Raw genomic sequence first — 22,420 nt, 5'->3', positions numbered from 1 at the left:
TGAAATCCCTCATTCTAAATCCAACTTTGTTCTCTTTTTGGAGTAATATTACTTCAGATGTTCTAGATTCTTTGCATTTCCATATAAATTTGATAATTAGTTTGCCAATTTGTACCTAAAAAACCTAGTAGTGTTATGATTGGGATTGCATTAAATCTACAGATCTGTTTGTGGAGAACTAACATCTTGCCAACACTCATCCATCCATCTCTTCCCATGCAGAAACGTGGTATATCTATACATTTCTTTTGCTATTTTCTAATTTCTACCAAAAATAGTTTTTAGTTTTTAGTACACATGTTTTACATATATTTTGATAAATGTTTTCATAAGTATTTTATGTTTTTTGATGCTATAGGAAATGGAAGTTAAAACATTTATTTTCCAATTGTTTGCTGCTAATATAAAAAATACAATTAAATTTTATATAATCATCTTGTATGCCATGATCCTGGTATATTTATTATCTTACTAGTTCTAATAGCTGAAGATACTCTAGTCTTTCCCACATACTCATATCATTTACAGATAGAGACCATTTTATTTCTTTTCTAATATTTATGCCTTTTCTTTCTTGCCTTTTGTACAAGATATACAGTAAAATGTTGAATTTTTAAAAAAGATTATGAACTGGTATTGAATTTTGTCAAATGTTTTTTCTGTATCTATTAAGAAAGTTGTTTGTTTTTTTTTAAAAAAAGACACATATTAAAAACCTGTCCCAAACATCAACTCAAACCAATTTAGGAAATTGTTGTTGTTAATTCGATCTATCCCCTACCTACAACCGTCCATTACTATCGTGCCATGTGGCTTTTGTACAAGACCACCTGGCAGGTCAGAGACAGAGACTGGGCTCAGACACATACCTTCCGACTTTAAAGCTCTCATTCTTCACTAGCATCATGCTGCCCTTAGACAAGCTGGATTATTATAAGAATTCTTGTGACAAGGCTTTTAGTTTGTTTTCTCTTTATTTTTATGGATAAAATGCAACATACATATTATACTTAACAATGAAAGCTGGGACGAAAGAATATTAACTTTTGAGATGGGAGACAACATAAAACATTGGCATTTCTTGTGACATTCAATTTCTAATCAGATCACATTGTTTCAGAAAATAGTTGGAAAATGACTGAAAGAAAAGATGTTGTTTTTAAATTAAGGTATGTGTATGTGTAAAACTATTCAAAATGTTTGAAAGAAACATTTTAATCCATGTCATATTATTTTTTATTAAATGACATATTTATGGAAAACAGTTGAAAATGCCTGTCAGAAACTAGGAACTATTTAATCCCATAATATATATTCTTTTCAGGCATGTAAAACATTTGTGAAAAACAGTTGAAATATGCTTGAAAGAAAGAAGGGACATTTTAATCTCATGTTACTTTTCAGTAAAGTGCAATATGGGGAAAGCAGTTGAAAAATGCCTGAAAGAAGAGATGACTATTAATTCCCACACTTGAAAACCTGCATTGCAACATGGTGAAACACACAAGACAGTGACTAAGGGACATGAATTCTCTCAGAGTATACCACAGGTCACAGTTACAGAGTATTTTTGGCTTTAAAGCTTACACTAAAAATATTTTACATCATTAAGTGTATATTATTAAATGTACACTGAAAGCTAACTGACGTGACTTAAATAAGATGACTCAGGGACAGTCTGTAACAAAAACTGTTGAAGTCCATTAATTTTTTTCCTAAGAAAGGCAAGTGAGGTAGTTTATACTGTGTACACATTGTAATGAAATTAATATTCCAGTTTATTTGAAGATCACTGGCTTTAAGAATCATATCCCCCAATTAGCTGCTTAACAAAGGGATCCTCTTTTGCAAAATGGAGAAAACAATGAGCCAGCCCTAGGGTTTTTTCTGAATAAGTGTCACTAAAATGTTAACTTTCTGTAATACCTTCCTGGATATTATTTTCCTGACTGTACACCAGGAGCACTTGGGAGGAGGTGGGTGGGAAACAAGTAAGAACTGAATCTAGAAAGCCCAGGATCTGACTCTTCTTTTGTTTGCAAATATACAACTCATTTGACAGACTACTGTAACTATTTTAAAATAACTTTTGATAAAGCAAAGATAGTTTCAATAATTATTTGACAGACATTTTTGAATTGTAATTGTAGGGGTTTGTTTGTTCTTTAAGAATAAAATTAGTAAAAAGAACCTCTACTCATACAAAAATTAGTCTGTGTGTCTACTGAAATTCTCCTCTAATCACTTAGTTAATCCTGTGACAAAGAATAAAAATTATATCCAAAGATATTGGTATTGACATGGCCTTCCATATTACAGTTATTTGAAAGTTGTCACACATACTTAAATACATTCAAGTGATTAATTTAAAGCTACTGAGTCAGCTAAGTCTTCGACATCTGACACCACACAGAAGTGAGTAAGAAATTCAGAAACAGTTGTTTACCTGTCATCTGTCACGCACTTATTTAAAACTAATGACAAGTGGAGTAGATCTTAAAACCTTTAGAACTTATGTATAGGTTCTAATGTGTTTTCAGTCCAAAGATGGGAAAATTCTCAAATAGAAAATTAGATCTGTAAATCTTCTATAAAAAAAATCTTCTACAATAGAATTTAACTATTTGAAACTATAGGAAACACAATGAGAAAAATCAGTCCCCGTTTTCATGTAATACAGAGAAATATAAGATAGCTAATTTGAAGAATTTCTTCCATGTGTGGGTATAAATTACTGCCATCTTATGCCCTGGAAGTTAGCAACTGCATAAAGTAAAATGTTTCCTCCTGTTGTCTGAATTTCAAAAACAATAAAAGCATTTTTTTCAGACTCTTGAAATGCATTATGTAAACTCACATGCCATCAATTAACCAAACATTGAAAACTGATGAAATGTAGGAATAAATAAAAACCTACAGGATACATGTTTATCTTCTAATGGGTTTTCAGGCACAAGAAATAAAAATTCTAAACAAATAAAATGAATGGATATTTGAGTTTTTTATAAAAAATATAACAAAATCCTAATGGCTAGAAACATAATTATCTACATTGAATATAAATAATGTTTTTAGAGATATCTAGGTATAATAATGCTGCATATAAAAGATTTCTTTTAGGGGTACCTAGGTGGCTCAGTTGGTTAAGTATCCAACTCTTGATTTTGGCTCAGGTCTTGATCTCAGGGTCATGAGTTCAAGTCCTGCGTTGGGCTCCATGCTGGGTGTGGAGCCTACTTTAAAAAAAAAGAAAAAAAAAGATTTCTTCTATATGTGGGCTTAAATTATCACATCATGTTTTGAGAATTGGTAAGTAGAAACATCAGTAAAAACATTTGGTAAAAACATTTTACCAATGCTTTTTACCAAAGCATTGGTAAAATGTTTTCTGTATTTGTAACTTTATTGTTCGAACTGCAAGAGTCATTTGGACATTAAATCTCATTAAAATTATTATAAATTCAGTGAAATATCAATCTGTGGATTCTAATCCAAAGCACACATGTAGGATAAATGAGACCTCTGTCCCCATTTCTAGCTAACCCTAGAACTATATCTGCAATCTCAAGATGAAAGGCAGAGCTGTCTGACCCCTCAGCACATGGCAGATTTGCTCTCCATTAGATTGTGGAGAACAGTGTGTTCTCACCAACTGCAGGTCTGGAAAATGGCTCTGCAGGATCTTCATAGCAAGATAGTTTCCAGCTTACCAAATATGCATCTGATTTTAAAGCCTGAGGCTAATCCATAGTGCTTGGCCATGTCTATGATTGATGAACAGAAATAATTTGCTTTTACAGCATATAAAATCTGGATATAACAGTATATTTCAGTACTTCTGGATGAAGAGCAGCTGGATAAAGACAATTCTATATTTTTAAATTGGGGCTACAGAAGTGACTATCTATAGTTGTAAAATATTAAAAAATGATATGTTTGATCAGGAAAAGAAATCTGTGCCTGGCACAGAGAAAGCTTTTCATTGAGCACCATAATCATGATGAAAAGATAGAGGTTCTGTGACTATTAACTACACAGAAGGTTATGAAAGCTAAGAACACCCTCTGTCAACCTAACCTTTGCTATGGAACCTGTGCTCATAAGAGAATAAGCTTTATAAATATCAATTTTCAATAATCTACAATAGAAAAATGTTCACTTGCACCAGACGCAGACAGTCATAATACAGTACGACATACTTAACAATACAGTGTTCTTTCAACAGAAGTTCATCCTCCTCCAATTTGGGAGCAAGTCAGAGCATCAACATTGTATGTGTAACTTCAGAAACTGATTCCCTTTGAAAAGCAGATCTGAATTATTTTGCAGAGCAGAAATTATTGATATTTCTGGCATTGTTCAAAAAGGTCAACATATGTATATAAGTATAAAAAAGACTCTCTTCCACCTCTTGTGTTTGGTAGCATCTGCTACAAAAAGGAGTGTTTTTTTATCTTTAGGTATAAGACGAAGTTCATTTCTGCTGTGAAGTCAAAGTACTAGAAATGATTAGAGTTCCATATGCTAGATTGGCCTTTCTTCTGGAACAATCACAGCATATTTCCTTCACCATTATCAAGGAACCATAGGAGAATGCCTCAGCTCAGTCAACCAGCTCCTCCTCCACAGTTCATGTTGACAATGCTGGGAGACACCACTTGGGCTGAGAAACACCAAGAGGGTTATTGGAATAAACATGTCAAAAACAGTCTTGTTATTTTCCCTACCAAATGTAGAATCTTCTTGGCATATAATACATGACAGCTGCCATCTTGGGGGTTATTTCAAAAACTTGGTTGGGGTTTAATCACCCACTCTGCTTGAGGATTTACATGATATACATCCAATATATAAGCATCTGGATCCAAGCAATGCTGCCCTAAAGGAAAGAGAAAATCAGAGAATGTTTCTGAGAGTGCACACTTCTATGTGTGCATGTGCGTGTTGGTAAGGTTCGAATAAAGCCAAGATAGTTCTCTCAGCCAAAAGTAAGTAGATAACATCTTAAAGGTTCTTTAGCAAAGCCAGTCTGCCTGCCTGCCTTATTCCTTCCCTTCTTTGTTTCTTTCTGACTGTGAAATACTCCAAATAAATCACATGTAAAATTGTGGAAAAAACAGACATACCAACTATAGAAAAATTGTTCCCTAGACTCACCACATCAATTAGGAAAATATGGCAAGAACCTGTCTAAGGTATAAACTGATCATTTATATAATAATACATGTCCTCTAATGGTTTTGCAGACAGTAACTTGACCAGGGCTAGAAAAGATTAAAATCAAGTTCATTTTAGGAATGGTCATTTTGTTTCTTTACTACGGATGCAATGCCCATAGGCAGGAAATCTAGAAATGATAACAAAAAGATCATTCCATGAGGCAAATACATTTGAAAATCTTTATGTACAGTGTGTTTGAAATGTATACCAAAGTCTCAAACAAAACTACCAATATTTGATTGCTTGCTTCATTCATTCATTCATTTATCAAATATTTCTTGAGCATTATTATATGCCAGGCACTATTCCAGGGGCTAGGGCTACAGAAATGCATCAGGTAGTCAAAAATAGTTGCCCTCAGGGCACTCACATTCTCAAAGTGGTAAAAGACAACCAGCAAATAAGCAAGTATAATATAAATTAAGTCTGGTGGTGACAAGAACATGAGAGAACAACAAAGCTGGGAAGGCACACCTAGAGAAGGTGAGATCCTGGAAGGTCTCTTTGAGAAGGTGACACAGTGGCAAACACCTGCAAGAGGTGAGGGAGTGAGAAGTGAACACTCTAAAGGAGAGCATTCTGGGAAAAAGAGTAAATGCAAAGGCTCCAAGGCAAAATGTGCCTGGCGACTGGATCTGCAAGGTTGGTGCTGCAAGTGGAAGTCTCAATATAATCTGAGAGGCATCTGCATTCAGGTATATTTAAAGCAATGAGATGGACTGAGCTCACCAAGGAAGTTACTTGCAGAAAGAGTTCTGAGGGGGCGCCTGGGTGGCTCAGTTGGTTAAGCGACTGCCTTCGGCTCAGGTCATGATCCTGGAGTCCCGGGATTGAGTCCCAGATTGGGCTCCCTGCTCAGCAGGGAGTCTGCTTCTCCCTCTGACCCTCCTCCCTCTCATGCTCTCTGTCTCTCATTCTCTCTCTCGCAAATAAATAAAAAAAATCTTAAAAAAAAAAAAAAAAAAGAAAGAGTTCTGAGGCTTGACCCCACAGTTTTCCATGTTGAAGGTTGAGAGGATGAGAAGTAGCAGGCAAAAGACTCAGGAGCTGCCAGTGAAGTGGAACAAAACCCAGAAGCTTAGGTTGTCCTTGAAACCAGGTGAAAAGTATGTTTTCAAAGAAGGGAAAGATCAACTCAGGCAGTTATCAAGACAGAACGAATGACTGGATTTCACAACATAAGAGTTCTCTGGTGGCCTCAACAAGAGCAATTTTGCTGAAGTGTTGCAGGGTAATGCTTGACTGGAGTGGTTTCAAGAGAGAACAAGAGGAAAAAACTGGAGGACAGAAAATGGATTCAAGGAGTTTTTGCTGTAAAGCAGAACACAGGAACGAAGTAGGCTTGAAGGGGGTCAAGAGAGAGTTTTGTGAAGATGACAGAAATTACCAAAAATGTTTATGTAGTTGGAAATGATGCAGTTGGGAGTGAAAAGCTGATGGCGCAGGAGAGAATGGGGGGCTGGAGCAAGGCCCTGAGTGGCAGGCGGGAACACGAAGTGAGGCACATGTGGAGGTGCTGGCCATTAAGTGGGAGTTGGGGTGGTTCATCCAGACTGTGTGGAGGGCAAGCAGAAGACCTGAAGGGGAAGGCAGGATACAGACGCAAGCAGAGGCAATTTCCATTTGATTCCTTTTTGTACCCCCTCGGGAAATAGGAAGAATGAACCTGGGCTGAGGGTGAAACCAGGGAAGTTAAACAAAAAAGGTGTCACAATGTCAACGTTCCATGATGTTCTCTGTTTTGCAGGGATCTCCAGGGAAACTTTCCAACCCTGAGGCACACTTGAAAGACCCAAAAGTCTACTCCATATCAACTAAAATATTTACAATTAAATTTTGAAAGTATCTTAGGAAATTCATACAACTGTTCTCACATGAGATTAAAAATTCAGAAACTTACTGATGTTGAATTTATATTTAAGAAACTTGTAAAATATGCTTTTACAACAACAGCATATTTTTTTTTAGAGTGATCAGAATTTAGGAGTAAAAACCATTAGAGAATACTTACCTATATTTCCTCCAATTTCATATAACCGTTGATTCTGAATCTTAATGCATTCTGATGAACCATGACTGAAAAAAAAGAAAGCAATGTAATTTAACCTTCTTCCATGATCTGAGGTAAATATGCGGATTAAATAACCATGGCAACAAACAATTCCTTCTGCCTTGAATGAAATATACCCACAAATCATTACTATGATTAAAGTTATGATAAAAAACAATTTTATTTGTTTGACACAGCCAAGCATCCAAGGCACAGTGACGATGGGACTATTCCAAACCAAGACGGATGCTGCTGTGCCCTACAGCAACCTGGAGCCCATTCTATCCACAACTGTCAGCTTCATTTAAGAGCTGACTGTTACAGATACACCAAGGCTGGTGAAGGAGCAGCTGCATGTTTAATATTGCCTTGTCATTGGTCACATTACTCTCAGTTCAAAAGAAGTCAGGTTTCATTTCTTTTTTTGCCAAAAATTGAATGGGATTCTCTCCTCTGTCCATGCCATGTTTCTAAATTTGCCTAAAGCTTTTCAAACTGCTTAATGTTGACTTCATTGCATGTTTCTGCTCTATAGTGAAAGCAAGTCAGAGAAAATAATTGCCCAATTGCATTTTTCCACCCCAGTCTAGAATGTTGCGGTAGAGGAGTGGCTGATCTTCATCCCACCTGAGGAATAACTTTCAGCTTAGTTACTTCAAAAAGATTGACCTCAGCTCTTTGTGAGGAAGAAAGATGTGTGACCTATTTTGTTTGTTTAATTAAACATTTTGAGATCATGTAGATTTGCTCAGTTTTAAGAAATTGCACAGATAGATCTTGCAAAGCTCTAGTGTGCTGTCACAACCAGAATGTCAACATTGATTCAGTCAAGATACAGAACATTTCCATCACCAGTAGATCCCCCTTGTCTCCCTTTTATAGCCCACTCACCTCCCTCTCTGTCCTCCTTCCTACCTCCATCCCTTATCCCTGGTAACCTCTACTCTATTCCACATTTTCTAGAAGTTTGTTGTTTCAAAAATGTTATATAAATGGAAACACAGAGTATAGAACTTTTTGTACTGGCTTTTTTTTCAATCACCATAAATCGCTGGAGATTCATCCAAGGTGTTGCATTTTATTGCTGAGTAGCACACCATGGTATGGATGTGCCAGTTTGTTATTTACCTGTTGGAGAACATCTGTTGGATTTTTTTTTCCAGATTTTACTTTATAAATGAAGTTGCTATAAGCATTTGTATACAGGTTTTTGTGTGAATATAATCTTCATCTCTTTGGGATATATGCCCATGGGGTACCTGGCTAGCTCAATCCATGCAGCATGGGACTCTTGATCTCAGAGTTCTGAGTTCAAGCCCCACATTGGGTGCAGGCATTACTTAAAAGAAAAAAATGCCCAAGAGTGTGAAAACTGGGTCACATGGCAGTTGCGTAGTTTTATGAGAAACTGCCAAACTGTTTTACATAATGACTATACCCACCACTGATGTATGAGTGATCCCAAGATCTCTGTATCTTTGCCAGTATTTGGTGTCATCACTATTACTTATATTAGCCATTCTCAAAGATGTTTAATGATGCCACTGTGGCTTTGCATTTCCCTAACGGTTAAAGATACTGAACATCTTTTCATGTGCATCTGTGTATCTGTATATCCTCTGTAGTGAAATGTATGTTCATGTCTTTTGCTCATCTTTATTTTTTATTTAATTTTATTTTTATAAGATTTTGTTTATTTGACAGAGAGAGAGAGAGAAAGCACAAGCGGAGGGAGTGGCGGGCAGAGGGAGAGGGAGAGGGAGAAGCAGGCTCCCTGCTGAACAAGGAGCCTGATGCAGGGCTCCATCCCAGGACTCTGGGATCATGACCTGAGCCGAAAGAAGACGATTAACTGACTGAGCCACCCAGGCACCCCTTGCTCATTTTTGAATTGGATTGCTTTTTTCTTATTGTTGAATATTGAGTTTTCTTCATATATTCTAGATACTAGTCATTTGCTGGATATGAGGTTTGTAAGTGTATTTGTCTTTTCATCCTTTTCATTGAGTCAGTATATAACTTTTCAATCTTGATAATACGCAATTTATCAATTTTTACCTCTTATGGATCATGGTTTTTTTAAAAAAAAGATTATTTATTTTAGAGAAAGAGAGAAAGCATGGGGGAAGGGGCAGAGGGAAAGAATCTTAAGCAGACTCCCCGCTGAGTATGGAGCCCAACACAGGGCTTGAACTCAGGACCCCAAGATCATGACCTGAGCTGAAATCAAGAGTTGGTCACTCAACTGACTGAACCACCCAGCCACCCCTGGATCATGCTTTTGATGTCATCACAGAGGTTTTCTCCTTTGCTATTTTCTAAAACTTTTATAGTTTTACATTTTACATTTAAATCTGTGATCCATTGTGGGTTTTTTTTTTTTTTTGTCTATAGATGTCCAACTGCTAGAGCACCATTTATCATTTGTTAAAAAAGCTGTCTTTCATCCATTGAATTGCTTTTGTACTTTTGTCAAAAATCAGTTATTTGAGGGGCGCCTGGCTGGCTCAGTTTGTTAGCTGTCTAACTCTTGATTTCGGGTCAGGTCATGATCTCAGGGTTGTGAGATTGAGCCCCGCATCCGGCTCCGTGCTCAGCAGGGAGTCTGCTTGGGATTCCCTCCCTCTCCCTCTGCCCCTCCCCCTTCTCTCTAAAATAAATAAATAAATCTTTAAAAATTTCAGTTATTAGAATAGTCAAATTCATAGAGACAGAAAGTAGAAGAGTGGTTATACGAGTGGCTGGGGGAGGAAGAAATGAGGAGTTATTGTTTACTGGGGACTGAGTCTGAGTATGGAATGATAAAATCTCTCTGGAGATGGATGGTGGTGGTGGTAATGATTATACAATAATGTGAATGTACTTAATACCACTGAACTGTAAATTTAAAATGATAAACTTTGTTATGGGCAATTTTTTCTTCCTCTACAATCAATCTTTCTTTCTTCCTTTCTTTCTTCTCTCTCTCTTTCTTTCTCTTTCTGTCTTATTGCAAGGCTTAATCTTCTAATAGTATTTTGAATAAAAGTAGTGTTCTTGATCTTGGAAGGAAAGTATTCAATCTTTCATCGTTAAGTAGAATGTTAGTTGTAGGTGGTCTTTATCAAGTTGAGGAAGTTCTTCCCTTTTCCTAGTTCACTGAGGGTTTTAATCATGAATGGGTATTGAATTTTGTTAAATGCTTCTTCTATATCAATTAACATGATCATATGATATTTCTCCAATCCAATGGTGGATTACATTAATTTCTAAATATTGAGCCAAACTTGCATACCTGAAATGAATCCCATTTGGTCACTGTAATTCCTTTAATATATGTTGGATTAGATTTGCTGATGTTTTTTTGAGGACTTCTGTCTCTAAGTTCATGAGAGATGCTAGTCTTCAGTGTTTGTTTGGTGTCCAGTCAATACTAATTTCATAACATGAGTTAGATAGTGGCCCTTCCTCTTCTACTTTCTGATAAAAGAATGTGCTAAATTGGTGTTCATTCTTTAAACATTTGCTAGAATTCTGCAGTGAAACCATCTGGGCTTGAAGATTTCTCTTTTGGGAAACTTTTAAAGATTCAATTTCCTTAAGGGCTACAAAACTATGTCATCTTGGTTGTCTTTTGGTAATTTGTGATTTTTGAGGAACTGGTCCATTTCTTCTAAGATTTTGATTTTGAGTATATAGTTTGTTCACAATATTTCATTATCCTTTTAAGGGAAGCATTATATACAGTGATATTTCCTATTTTATTCTTAATATTTGTGATTTCATTTTTGTTAGTCTTTCTAGAAGTTTATCAATTTTATTGTTCTTAAAAAGAACCAGCTTTTTGTTTCACTGATCTCTATCATTTTTCTGTTTTCAATTTCACTGATTTCTGTTCTTCTATCATTTCCTTCATTCTGCTTGCTTATTTTGCTTACTTTTCCAGTTTCTAGAGGTAGAAACTTACTTGCTCTGAGATCTTGCCCTCTTTTTAGATGTAAGCATTTATTGCTATAAATTTTTCTCTCAGTATGGCTTTAGCTGCACTGTACAAAATTTGTTAAGTTGCAGTTTTATTTTCATTCTATGTACTTTTAACAATTTCCTTTAATACTTCCTCTTTGACCCATGGATTATTCAGAAGTGTGTGGTTTAATTTTCAAGTATTTAGAAATTATCATGTTGTCTTGCTGTTATTAACATCTAGTTTGATTACTTTATGGTCAGAAAAGATATTCTGTATGATTTCAATTACTTTGAATTCATTAAAATTTGTTTTATGGCCCAGGATATGGTTTATCTCTTATGATTATATCTTGACTTATTTACAGTGTTTTTTCGTATACTGCTTTGTATGGTTTTGTGGTTTCTTTGGCATTGCAATAACATATGTAACTTATCACGGACTATTGGGATTGATGTTTTACTATTTTGAGTGATGTGTAGAAACCTATTCCCATCAGTTCTCTTTACTCTCATACTTTTAAAAATAAATATTTAATTCTATTTATTCTTAGTTCTTTAAATTAAAAATAACATAAGTTAAATGAAGAGGACCACTGATGCATATATGGATTTCATTTTTAAAACAAAGATAATCCTAATATTCTAGCATAACTAAACCTTATCTATTTTACTTTGAAATTGTTATTTTACCATTAATAAGTAGTAGTTCTCCCAACTGGTAAAACTCTGACAAATGTTAAAAATGAATTTAATTTTAGAACTCTTTTATGATTCAGAGAACAACTGTGAAAATAGTATAGACAGTTTCCATATTCCCCACACCCTGTTCCCCTATTATTAACTTCTAACATGAATATGGTACATTTGTCACAACTAATGAATACTGATACATTATTATTAACCAAGGTTCATACTTTATTCAGATGTTCCTGGTTTTTACATAGCCATCTGTGTTCTGTTCCAGGGACCCATCCAGAATATTGCAGTATATTCAGTAATTATAATTGGTTGAATAGGGTCCCTTCCAAAACTCATGTCTGCCTAGATGTTCAGAATCTGACTTTCTTTGAATATAGGGTTATTTGCAGATGTAATCAGTTAAGAATCTAGAGACGAAATCATCCTGGATTCAGGGGATCCCCTAAAATCCAGTGAATCCTTGAAAGAAGGGGAGAAAATACAGAGAAACACAAAGAGAATGTGAAGATGGAGAGATTGGAGTGATAACATCTACAAACCATGGAATGCCAAGGATGTTGGCAACCACTAGAAGCTAGGAGAGGGGCATGGGAGAGCTTCTCCCTCACAACCTCCAGAAGGAACCAACCCTGCTGACACATTTCTTTCAGATTCCTGGTCTTCTGAACTGAGAGAATACATTTCTGTTGTTTTAAGCCACCTAGTTTGAGGTAATTTGTTATGGAAATACTGGGAAACTAATATATAGTCATGTCTCATCAGGTCTCTTCCTCTTGACTGTGACCGTTACTTACACTTGCCTTGTTCTTGATGTCTTTGACAGTTTTGAGGAGGACTCATCAGGTATTTTGTAGAATATTTCCAAACGGGGATTTGTCTGATTTTTTCTCACGTTTGGCAAGAGTTATGTGTTCTTGGGAAGAAAGTGACAGAAGTGCCATTTTCGTCATTTTTTATCAGGGCTACACATTATCAGTGTGACTTTATCATTGTTGATGTTACTCACCTACTGAGGTCAGATTTCATGACTATGAAGTTATTCTTTTTCCCCCTTTACATACTCCAGTCTTTGGAGAGAAGTCACTATGCAGACAATAAGGAGGGCTGAGCCTCAACCCTTTCAAAATATAATTGTCTTGGGGCGCTTGGGTGGCTCAGGAGGTTGAGCGTCCAACTCTTGATTTCAGCTCACATCATGTTCTTGGGGTCATGGGATGGAGCCCTGCTTTCGGCTCCTCACTCAGCAGGGAGTCTGCTTGAGATTCTCACTCTCCCTCTCCTTCTGTTCCTACCCCTCCCCCACTCTCTCTCTCTAAAATAAATAAATAAATCTTTTAAAAGAAAGGAAGGAAGAAAGTAAGCTGTCTTAAATGTGTCCTCAACATACACTGAGCACCATATCCAGTGGTGCAATTTTTGCTTCAACCATCAAATATGATTTAAGAAATGCATAAGCGGGGGGCGTCTGGTTGGCTCAGTTGTTAAGCGTCTGCCTTCGGCTCAGGTCATGATCCCAGGGTCCTGGGATCAAGCCCCGCATCGGGCTCCCTGCTCCGTGGGAAGCCTGCTTCTCCCTCTCCCACTCCCCGTGCTTGTGTTCCCTCTCTCGCTGTGTCTCTGTCAAATAAATAAAATCTTTAAAAAAATAAATGCAAAAGGAGTAGGATAATCTATTACAGTTACTATTTTTTATCCATTCTGATGTTGTCCTTTCCTTTCTGATGTTTCAAGCCTTTGTTATCATTTTCTTTCTATTTAGAGAACTTCCTTTATCCATTCTTTATGGGTAAATTTGCTAGCAACAAAATTCCTTAGTTTTGCCTCACCGAAGAACGTCTTTGTTTCCCCTTCATTCTGGAAAGATATTTTTTGCAGGACATAGAATTCAAGGTTGACAGTTCCTTTCTTTCAGTACTTGGAAAGATGTTATGCCACTTCCATCTGGCCTCCAGGGTTTCATTTTTTTTTTTTTTAAGATTTTTAAGTTTTTATTTATTTGACAGAGAGAGAGACAGTGAGAGAGGAAACACAAGCAGGGGGAGTGGGAGAGGGAGAGGCAGGCCTCCAGCTGAGCAGGGATCCCAGGACCCTGGGATCATGACCTGAGCCGAAGGCAGACGCTTAATGACTGAGCCACCCAGGCACCCCGCCTCCAGGGTTTCAAATGAGAAATGAGAAATCTGCTATAATTAGAATTGGTGTTCCCTATAAGAAAGGCATTACTTTGCTCTGGATGCTCTCAAGGTTTGTTTTTTTGTCTTTAATTTTTACAAGTTTAATTACATTGTTTTGGAAGGGATTTCTTTGGTTTGTCCTGTTTGGGTTCACTTAGTTTCTTAAATATGTAGGTTTATACCTTTTGCTAATTTGGAAAGTTTTCAGTCATTATTTATTCAAATACTTTTTCAGTTCCTTTCTGTTTTCTCTATTTTTGGTACTACAATGATGCAAATGTTAGCTCTCTTGCTACAGTCCCTGGATCCCTGAGGCTATATTCACTTTTTTGGGTCTGTCTTCTTTCTGTTGTTCAGAATAATGCTACTGATATTCCTCAAATTTACTGATTATATCCTCTGTCATCTCCATTCTAATATTGAGCCCATTTAGTGAGTTTATTTCAGTTATTCTATCTTTCAGTTCCATAATTTTCTTTCATTCTTTTTTATAACTTCTATTTGTTTGCTGAGATTTTCTATTTTTTCGTTTCAAGAGAATTCATAACTGCTTGTTGAAGCATGTGTGTGATGGCTGCTGTAAAATCCTTGTCAGATAATTCTAACAGCTGATTCAATTTAGCGCTGGCATTTGTCAATTGTTTTTTCTCATTCCTGTTGTGATTTTCCTGGTTTTAGGTATAATGAATGATTTTGTATCATACTGCAGACACTTTGGATATTATGAGACTCTGGATCTTATTTAATCATCATTTTTTGGCAGCCATTGCTCCTGTTGAAGTTTAGCACAAGGGCTGAGTGGGTGGGTATGTTCAGCTTTTTGCTGAGCCCGACTGACACCTGCCCAGTGAAAGTGGGACACCAACTGGCACTGCTTTGCTGCCTCTGATTGAGGGTGTAAGATCAGCCCCTGCTGGGCTCTGCTGGCCCCAGGGAGAGGCAACAGAAGGTAGACTCTTGCTGCTTTGTTGCTGTTGGGTGAGGGTAAAGCTCAGCTCTTCAAGGGACCTTCCTGACTCTGGGGCAGGCGGTGGAGGGGGGGGTGTGTGTGTGAAGCTGGTTAATAACTGTCTGCTTTGCACTGATTTGTTAGGTCTCACTGCTGCTGGGTGGCGGAGACTCAGCTAGAGGCAGGACCCTGCTGACACTGTTGTGGTTGGGAACCGGATCGCCACCTGATTCTGTCGGGTGGGGCATATACATCAGTTGCCTGCTTGGTCCCACTGAAAATACAGGTGTAGTGGTGTGCTTTTTCTGTTGGTGTTTGGTTGGAGTAGGGCAGATATTACCAAAATGGTTTTTTGTGGTTAGGCCACCTTCTCTCCAGTCCTTTGGCTGCGGGAACAGGATCTCCTTCTTGGAGCTCATTATTGTGTGTGCCTGTGCCAGGCTGAAGGTTCCTACAGCACCCTGCCTGGACATATGGGAGGCAATAAGGAAATCCAGGCATTCACCACCACGTTGTTTCACAGGCCCGATGTCCCTAGGCAGTCCGCACTCGGCTCTTTACCTTTCAGAGTCTTCCTATGCTTGTCATTGTGTTATGTCCAAGGGTTTTTAGTCAGAAGAGAGAGGACCTGGGAGGAATGGGACTTCTCTCCCCCCCCCCTTTTTTTTTTACTTAAACAGAAGAGGTGGTTAGTAGTCAGAAAATAAGCCTCTAGTGAAACAGGCAAAAATGGGCCAGTTTACAACTAAACTGAAATTGGCCACAGTTCTAATGAGTGAAGAAAATGGACTGAACAACATCTTTTGAAGTTCATACAAAGGATTTGCATCTATCTATAGTCACTGATTCTAATTTATTTTTATTAGAACATTTTCATTCTACAAAAGGCCTACATGAGAATCCAGGGGCAGTTTTGTCACGCATGTGACTAGCCATCTATTGGATGTTCGCATCCCCCGAGTGGAATTTCAAGTCTCTCTATTACTGCCTAGCAGTTACTACTTACAGTGTTCTAGCAACACAGAGAAGTACATTTTCTGGGCTCCTGCTGGACTGTCTACTCTTCTTTTCTTTTTTATATATGCTTATATATACACATACATATATATGCATATGTATATGGAGAGAGAGAGAACATACAAAACATGCACACATCATAAGAATACTTGAAGAATATTCACAAAGCGAACATACCATGTAACCAGCCCCCATAGTCTAGAACAGGAACGTCTCCGAAGCCGCTGTCAAGGCTTCTGAGTCACCAACCCTTCCACCCTCACAGAAAGCCACTGTTCTGGCTTCTAACACCATAGATTACTTTTATTGGCTACTCTTGTTTTTCTAAATTGAAATATTTTCATTGAGATAGTGGTAGATTCATATGTAGTTTTAAGAAATAATACAGAAAAATTCCTCATACTCTTTGCCCACTTCTCCCCAAATGGTAACATTTTATACAAATATAGTATAAAGTCCCAGCATACTGACATTGCTATGATCCACCTATCCTATTCAAATTTCCCACTTTACTTGTACTCATTTGTGTGTGTGTGTGTGTGTGTGTGTGTGTGTGTGTGTGTGTGTGTTAAGTTCAATACAGTTACCACCAGAGTCAAGATACGGAGCAATTCCAACACTGTCAGATCCTTGTGTTGCCCTTTTATGACCATACCCATCTCCCTCCCATGATCTCCTCTCCCCAACTCCCAGCAACTACTAACCTACCCCTCATTTCTAAAATTTTGTCATTTCAAAATGTTATATAAATGGAGTCTTATGGTATGTAATCTTCCGCAATTGGCTTCCCCCCCCCCCCAACATGAGTACTCCTTTTTAACATGATTGGAAAGCTTCTCTTTAGAAATTGCCATCAGTTTTGGGGCACCTGGGTGGCTCAGTTAAGTGTCCAACTCTTGATTTTAGCTCAGGTTATGATCTCAGGGTTGTGAGATCAAGCCCCACGTTGGGCTCTGTGCTCAGCACAGAGTCTGCTTAAGATTCTCTGCCTCTCCCTCTGCCCTTCCCAATCCCCCTGCTTGCTCTCACTCTCTTCTCTAACAACAACAACAAAAAGAATAAAAAGAATATCCACAAGTTTTACTAGAGACCATCAAGCTGTACCTCCTCTCTAATGGATGGATTTAAACGAGTGCCTCTCATGCTTCTCATCTTTTAAAAACCTTAGGGCAAATGTTTATCCTTGAATAAGCATGCCTATAGAAAAATTACCCTGATTAATGCTGCTTCAAGGTGACTTACGGGAGATGAGCAAAAGGATTTCTTTTTGTAAATAAAATTCTGATCCCAAGATTTATTAGTAGTATGTTTTAAGGAAAACAACGGCTATGATGTCCATTTACTATATAAACTTTATCTGATCTAGGCATGTTGAAGCTCAGTGAAGCATGGAATGGTATTCCAGGTAGCTCTAAAACTAACTTGCTATATTTTTTATTCTAATAAAAGGTAAAACTCATGTAGTAAATGAAACCACCAAGATAGAAGATATCTATTAAGAATCCCATTTGTAGAAATTTCTTAAAACAAACAAACAAACAAACAAAACAGAACACTTCTGTTACCAGTAATTCTATGGTCTACTTAATCTCTTTCTCTACTTTTGACTTACTCTATTGGTAAAGTCCCCAAAGTAACAGCTTCTAATTTTCCAAAAAGGTCAAGTTTGTAAATGCCTGGAAAGTCACTCATCTGATAAAACATCACCTTCCTTGTACAGAGACCTATATTCACTTTTACTCACCTGTTCTCATATTGAAATTTTGCCAGTATGTCTTTGGCCTTGGTGTGACTCGTGAGCTGAATGGCCATGGACACCTTAGAGAGAAGTGGAGCATGGACCCTTATGACTCCTTCCGGCACGTCAGACTGCCAATGAGGAAAAATTTAGTACATTCTGTCAAACTAGGATGAATATCACTTTAATGACTGCATTTAAGAGATATGAAAATCAGTGGCAGTGTGAATTAGGAAAACATGTGAATGTGACCAGTATTTAACCAGAATGAAACACTGCTTTCTTTTTAACAGGAGATTCACTAAACTTAACCTGGGATTTTACTCTTGTTACACACTTAAGGCCTTGCTATAATGCCTTAAAATGAGAGAAGTAACACTAGGTTATGACAAAATCTCATGTTTCTATGAGTTCATTTCCTTGAACTGTGCCCTAAATAAGCTTACTTTAAGCAGAATTCTGTATTTCAGTATATTTTAAGATCAACCTTCTGGAAAATTTGAGAATCAATTAGAAAATACAGCTTTTTAAATATCATTTTTCTTTAGTTAATAACAATGATTGGGGGCCCAAGTTGAATTCCAAATGAGCACTTAAAACTTGATCCCTCAAAGTATGTGATAATACTCTGATGAGCAGTGTATGGACTGTTCAGTATCTCTGCTTTCATATGACAAGACTGGCCTGCAGACCTACCATGGAGCTCCTGTTAAGTGAAATAATCAATGAATGGCATGGTCTAACAGAAATTTCTGTTTTGTCAGGATTGACTGGAAAATTCCTTTTGTTTCCAAATTTTGAATATTTTTAAAATTCATTATCTATCTAGATATGAATAGAAATAAATTTCTATCTGAGGATCTGGCTAACTCCTCAGGTAATCATTTTAAATTGGAACATTCTCAAAGGATGGCATGGTTGATATAGAAGGTTTAAGTTGAATTGACTCAATACATACCCTAAAAGGAATACATTATGGGTTGAACTGTGTCCCCGCAAAAGATATTTGAAGTCCTAACCCCCAGTAGCTGAGAATATAACCGTATTTGGAAATAGGGTCATTGCAGTTGTAATTAGCTCAGATGAGGTTGTAATGGAATAGGGTGGATGTATATCCAATATGGCTACTGTTCTTATAAAAGAGACTCAGACACACACACTCAGTGTGTAAAGATGGAGGCAGAGATTGAAGTGATGTATTTACAAGCTAAGGAATATCAAGAATTGGTGGCACCACCAAAAGCTAGGAATGATGTCAAGAACAGATCCTTGTCTCACAGCCTTCAGAAGGAACGAACTAAGCAGATTCCTTGATTTCAGACTTTTAGCCTGCAGAATTGTGAGAGAATAAATTTCTAATATTTTAACCTACCTAGTTTGTGGTAGGAAACTAAGAGAAAATATTTTAAAATAGGGTCAGTTATTATGGTACTTTTATACTATTACCAGTAAGAACCAGGAGAGCATGCCAGGGAATGGATGTTGAGGGTGATGGACCTTGGGGGGAGGCTGCAGGGTGTCGGGTCATTGGAGCCAAGACTAAACTCCTAAAACACTGTTCTGGGTATTTCATGCCCTTCCTCTTCCAGTGCCACCCTCCTCCATCCCCACCCCAGAAACCTGTGTAAGATAAATTCTACCTTCCTGATGATATTACTGTACCTGTGATCATAACAATCACATTTTCCCTATAAATTCCTACAGTATTCATACTTGTGTACAGGCTGCCTAACCATACATTTTGAGTCATCAGTTAGTTGACTCTCTCCCTATACTATTCCTTCATGTGCCACATGAAATGTGTCCAGTATGAAGGATAGATCATGACCAAAATTATACATAGGCATGATAGACACAGCCAGAAAATACCATGTAGGGAGTTAACAAGAGAGGAAAGGAAATTATTTGTTTTCTTACCATTCTTCTCGAAGAGGGTGATTTTTGCAGTACCTTTGAAGTCTTGGGGCTTATAACCTAAAACAAAACACATTTAGTCCTCAGGATTAATGTTGGGAAAACAAGTACATGCTGCTCTTGGAAGTGTAAACTGTTAACAATCTTTATGGAAAACATTTTGGAAATATTTAAAATGACCAAACAATGCTACATCTGTAAGTTTATCCTACAAATATACTTCACTTGTGAGAAATAATGTATATACAAGTTTGTTCACTAGTGCATAAATCTTACTAGCAAAAGACTGACACAATCTAACTGTTCAACAATATGGGACTGCTTACATAAATTACGATGCATCTATGGAATACCGTGCAAAAGAAGCAAAGAAGCCTTTGTTAATTGATAATGGAATAATGATATGGAATAATCACCATGATTTTTCAAGTCAGTAAAGCAAGACACAGGACAGTATTTCATGTATGTTACCATTCATGCAAAAGGGAAGAACACTGTCAAGAGTTCAGGTCAGCTACACTCCATGGTGTTGCTGCCTCAGCATCCATTTTGTTTGGCCAAGCATCCTGCAGTGACCTTAAACTGACAGTAGACCCTCATGCAAGCCCCTGCCCTAGATATAAGCCCACAGAGTCTCAAGCAATTCGTGGAGTCCTGATATGACTTCCTTGTAACCTGCGTGATCAACAGTCTCCCCACCTCCCAGGGTTATCCCCTTGTGTGCCCCTTAGATAAGACCCCTGTGGAGCTCACCAAAAAAACACTCTTTTGGTTTGGATTGACCAATGTGGCCTTAGCCTGGGAACCCCAAATCACTGCACCAATGGACCTTAACAAAGAAATGTGCCCCAGGTTCTATGGCTCTGTCTGCATCCTGCCTTGACCTGCCCATATGGCTCCTTGAGGCATGCCGTGTACTTCCTCCAGAACCTGTGAATACTAAACTTTACTATTTCAATTTCTCTTATGGTTTGGTGTTGAGCTGTGTGTGATTCACCATCCAGCACCCTGTGCTCCACATAACATGTTAATGTAACAAAGTCATACATTCATATTTGAATAACAACAAACATACATTCATATTTGTTTGCATGTGCAGAATGCCTCTTTGGAAGTATATACATCTGCATGTTTTGGGGCACACCCACCCTATCACTGGTGATATTATTTATCTCCAGGAGGGGAAGTCAGAGGTGGCCAATTTTTATTCTAGTGTTTTGTACCTTTTGAACTTTGTAACCTGTTAATGAACTATTCTAATCAAAGTTAAGAGGTAAACACATGGTATAGTACAACAGAACTGAAGAAAGACTGTTTCTTCAACTTTAAGTATTTGCTTCCATGGTACTTATAAACTTTAAATTCTACTTTTTTCATATCTCTAATGTTACAACCAAAAAATTAAAATCGCTGACATTCATATAGCATCATACAACTTACAAAAAGTGCTTTTACACATGGTAGGTGAGTTGATGCTAATGACAACTCTGTGAATTAGGTATCATTACCTTTCTCCCCAATTTATAATATAAGAAAATTGAGGCACAGAGAAAGATTTTAATTCGCTGAGGCTACTAGCCTGAAGGATGCAACCAGGTGAGTGTTTAAGTAAGAAAAATGGGGCACCTGGGTGACTCAGTCGGTTAAGCAGCCAACTCTTGATTTTGGCTCAGGTCATGATCTCAGGGTCCTGGCATTGAGCCCTGTGTCAGGCTCCATGCTCAGCAGGGAGTCTGCATGAGGATTCTCTCTCCCTCTGCCCCTCCCCCCTCACTCATACTTTCTCTCTCTCCCTCTCCCTCTCTAAAATAAATAAATCAATCTTCGAACTTATACTTCTCCCATCTCTGCTCCCTAAGCTCAGTGCCAGGCTTGAAAATAACAGCCTGCATTCCTGGTACAGGTACAGGAAGGAGCAGAATGACTCATTCACAAAGAATTGTAATTCTTTGTTCTGACCTGGTTGGTGGCTCCCTAAAATACTGGTTCAGAAGGCTTGCTTCTATCTTGACTAACTTGGAACCTGACCAGTGCTAAAGTGGTATGATGGTGAAAACATTCATAGGCAAATATTTAAGTTATTGCTGCCTGATGCAGTGGGTAAGACTTGGAGAAAACAACAGACTAACTAAAAAGCTTGAGAGGCAAAGCTGGAAACTGAGATTCTTTGGGGAATAAAGGCATTGAAAAGCTCCAAACATTCCTGAGAATCTAGAAAGCCACATGCATGCCAAGGGTTGTGCATGTGTTCAAAAAAGACCTGAAAATAACTTAGGCTGTCAATTTAAGCTGGCTGCCCTTCGTGCTCTATCCAGGCAGGAAGTGAAGGCTCAAGCAGAGTCATAAACTGTCTGGTTGAATGCTGAAGATGCACCCAAACAAACATACAGAGTTCATCTGCAAAGACTGGGAGTTTTTTGGTACAAAGTGTTTAAGAAAATCTCTGTGCAAACATTAGCTAACCACTAAGCTCATGGAGCAGAGACTTCTGTAGCCACACAAAACAATTCAAACTTTACAAATTTAGCTCAGCAGAAAAGTAATTAAAAAAACAAACAACAGCTACAACAAGCAGCAACAAACCCTAGAAGAGGGGGAAGAATCTTATTTCCAAAGTTGCCACATTGTAATATTTAAAATGTCCATTCTTCAGGGCACCTGGGTGGCTCAGTAAGCATCTGACTTCAGCTCAGGTCATGATCCCAGGGTCCTGG

General features: G+C 37.7%; 1 protein-coding gene across 1 annotated transcript in view; it reads right to left on the bottom strand.

Annotated features, from left to right (window-relative positions):
- Positions 1-955: 955 nt before the first annotated feature.
- Positions 956-22,420, bottom strand: part of ARHGAP28 (Rho GTPase activating protein 28) — a 219,545-nt gene continuing 198,080 nt past the window's right edge. The window contains exons 15-18 of the mRNA XM_078060582.1: positions 19,710-19,766; positions 17,799-17,923; positions 7,232-7,296; positions 956-4,879 (exon numbers count right to left, since the gene is read on the bottom strand). Of these exons, the coding sequence (XP_077916708.1) occupies positions 4,785-4,879; positions 7,232-7,296; positions 17,799-17,923; positions 19,710-19,766 (342 nt within the window). The 3' untranslated portion in view covers positions 956-4,784. The remainder of the gene's footprint in view (positions 4,880-7,231; positions 7,297-17,798; positions 17,924-19,709; positions 19,767-22,420) is intronic.

The sequence above is a fragment of the Halichoerus grypus genome, chromosome 13, assembly GCF_964656455.1.
Source record: "Halichoerus grypus chromosome 13, mHalGry1.hap1.1, whole genome shotgun sequence".
Classification (NCBI taxonomy): Eukaryota; Metazoa; Chordata; class Mammalia; order Carnivora; family Phocidae; genus Halichoerus; species Halichoerus grypus.
Note: the sequence above shows the minus strand (reverse complement) of the source record. Positions and strands in the feature narration are given on the sequence as shown.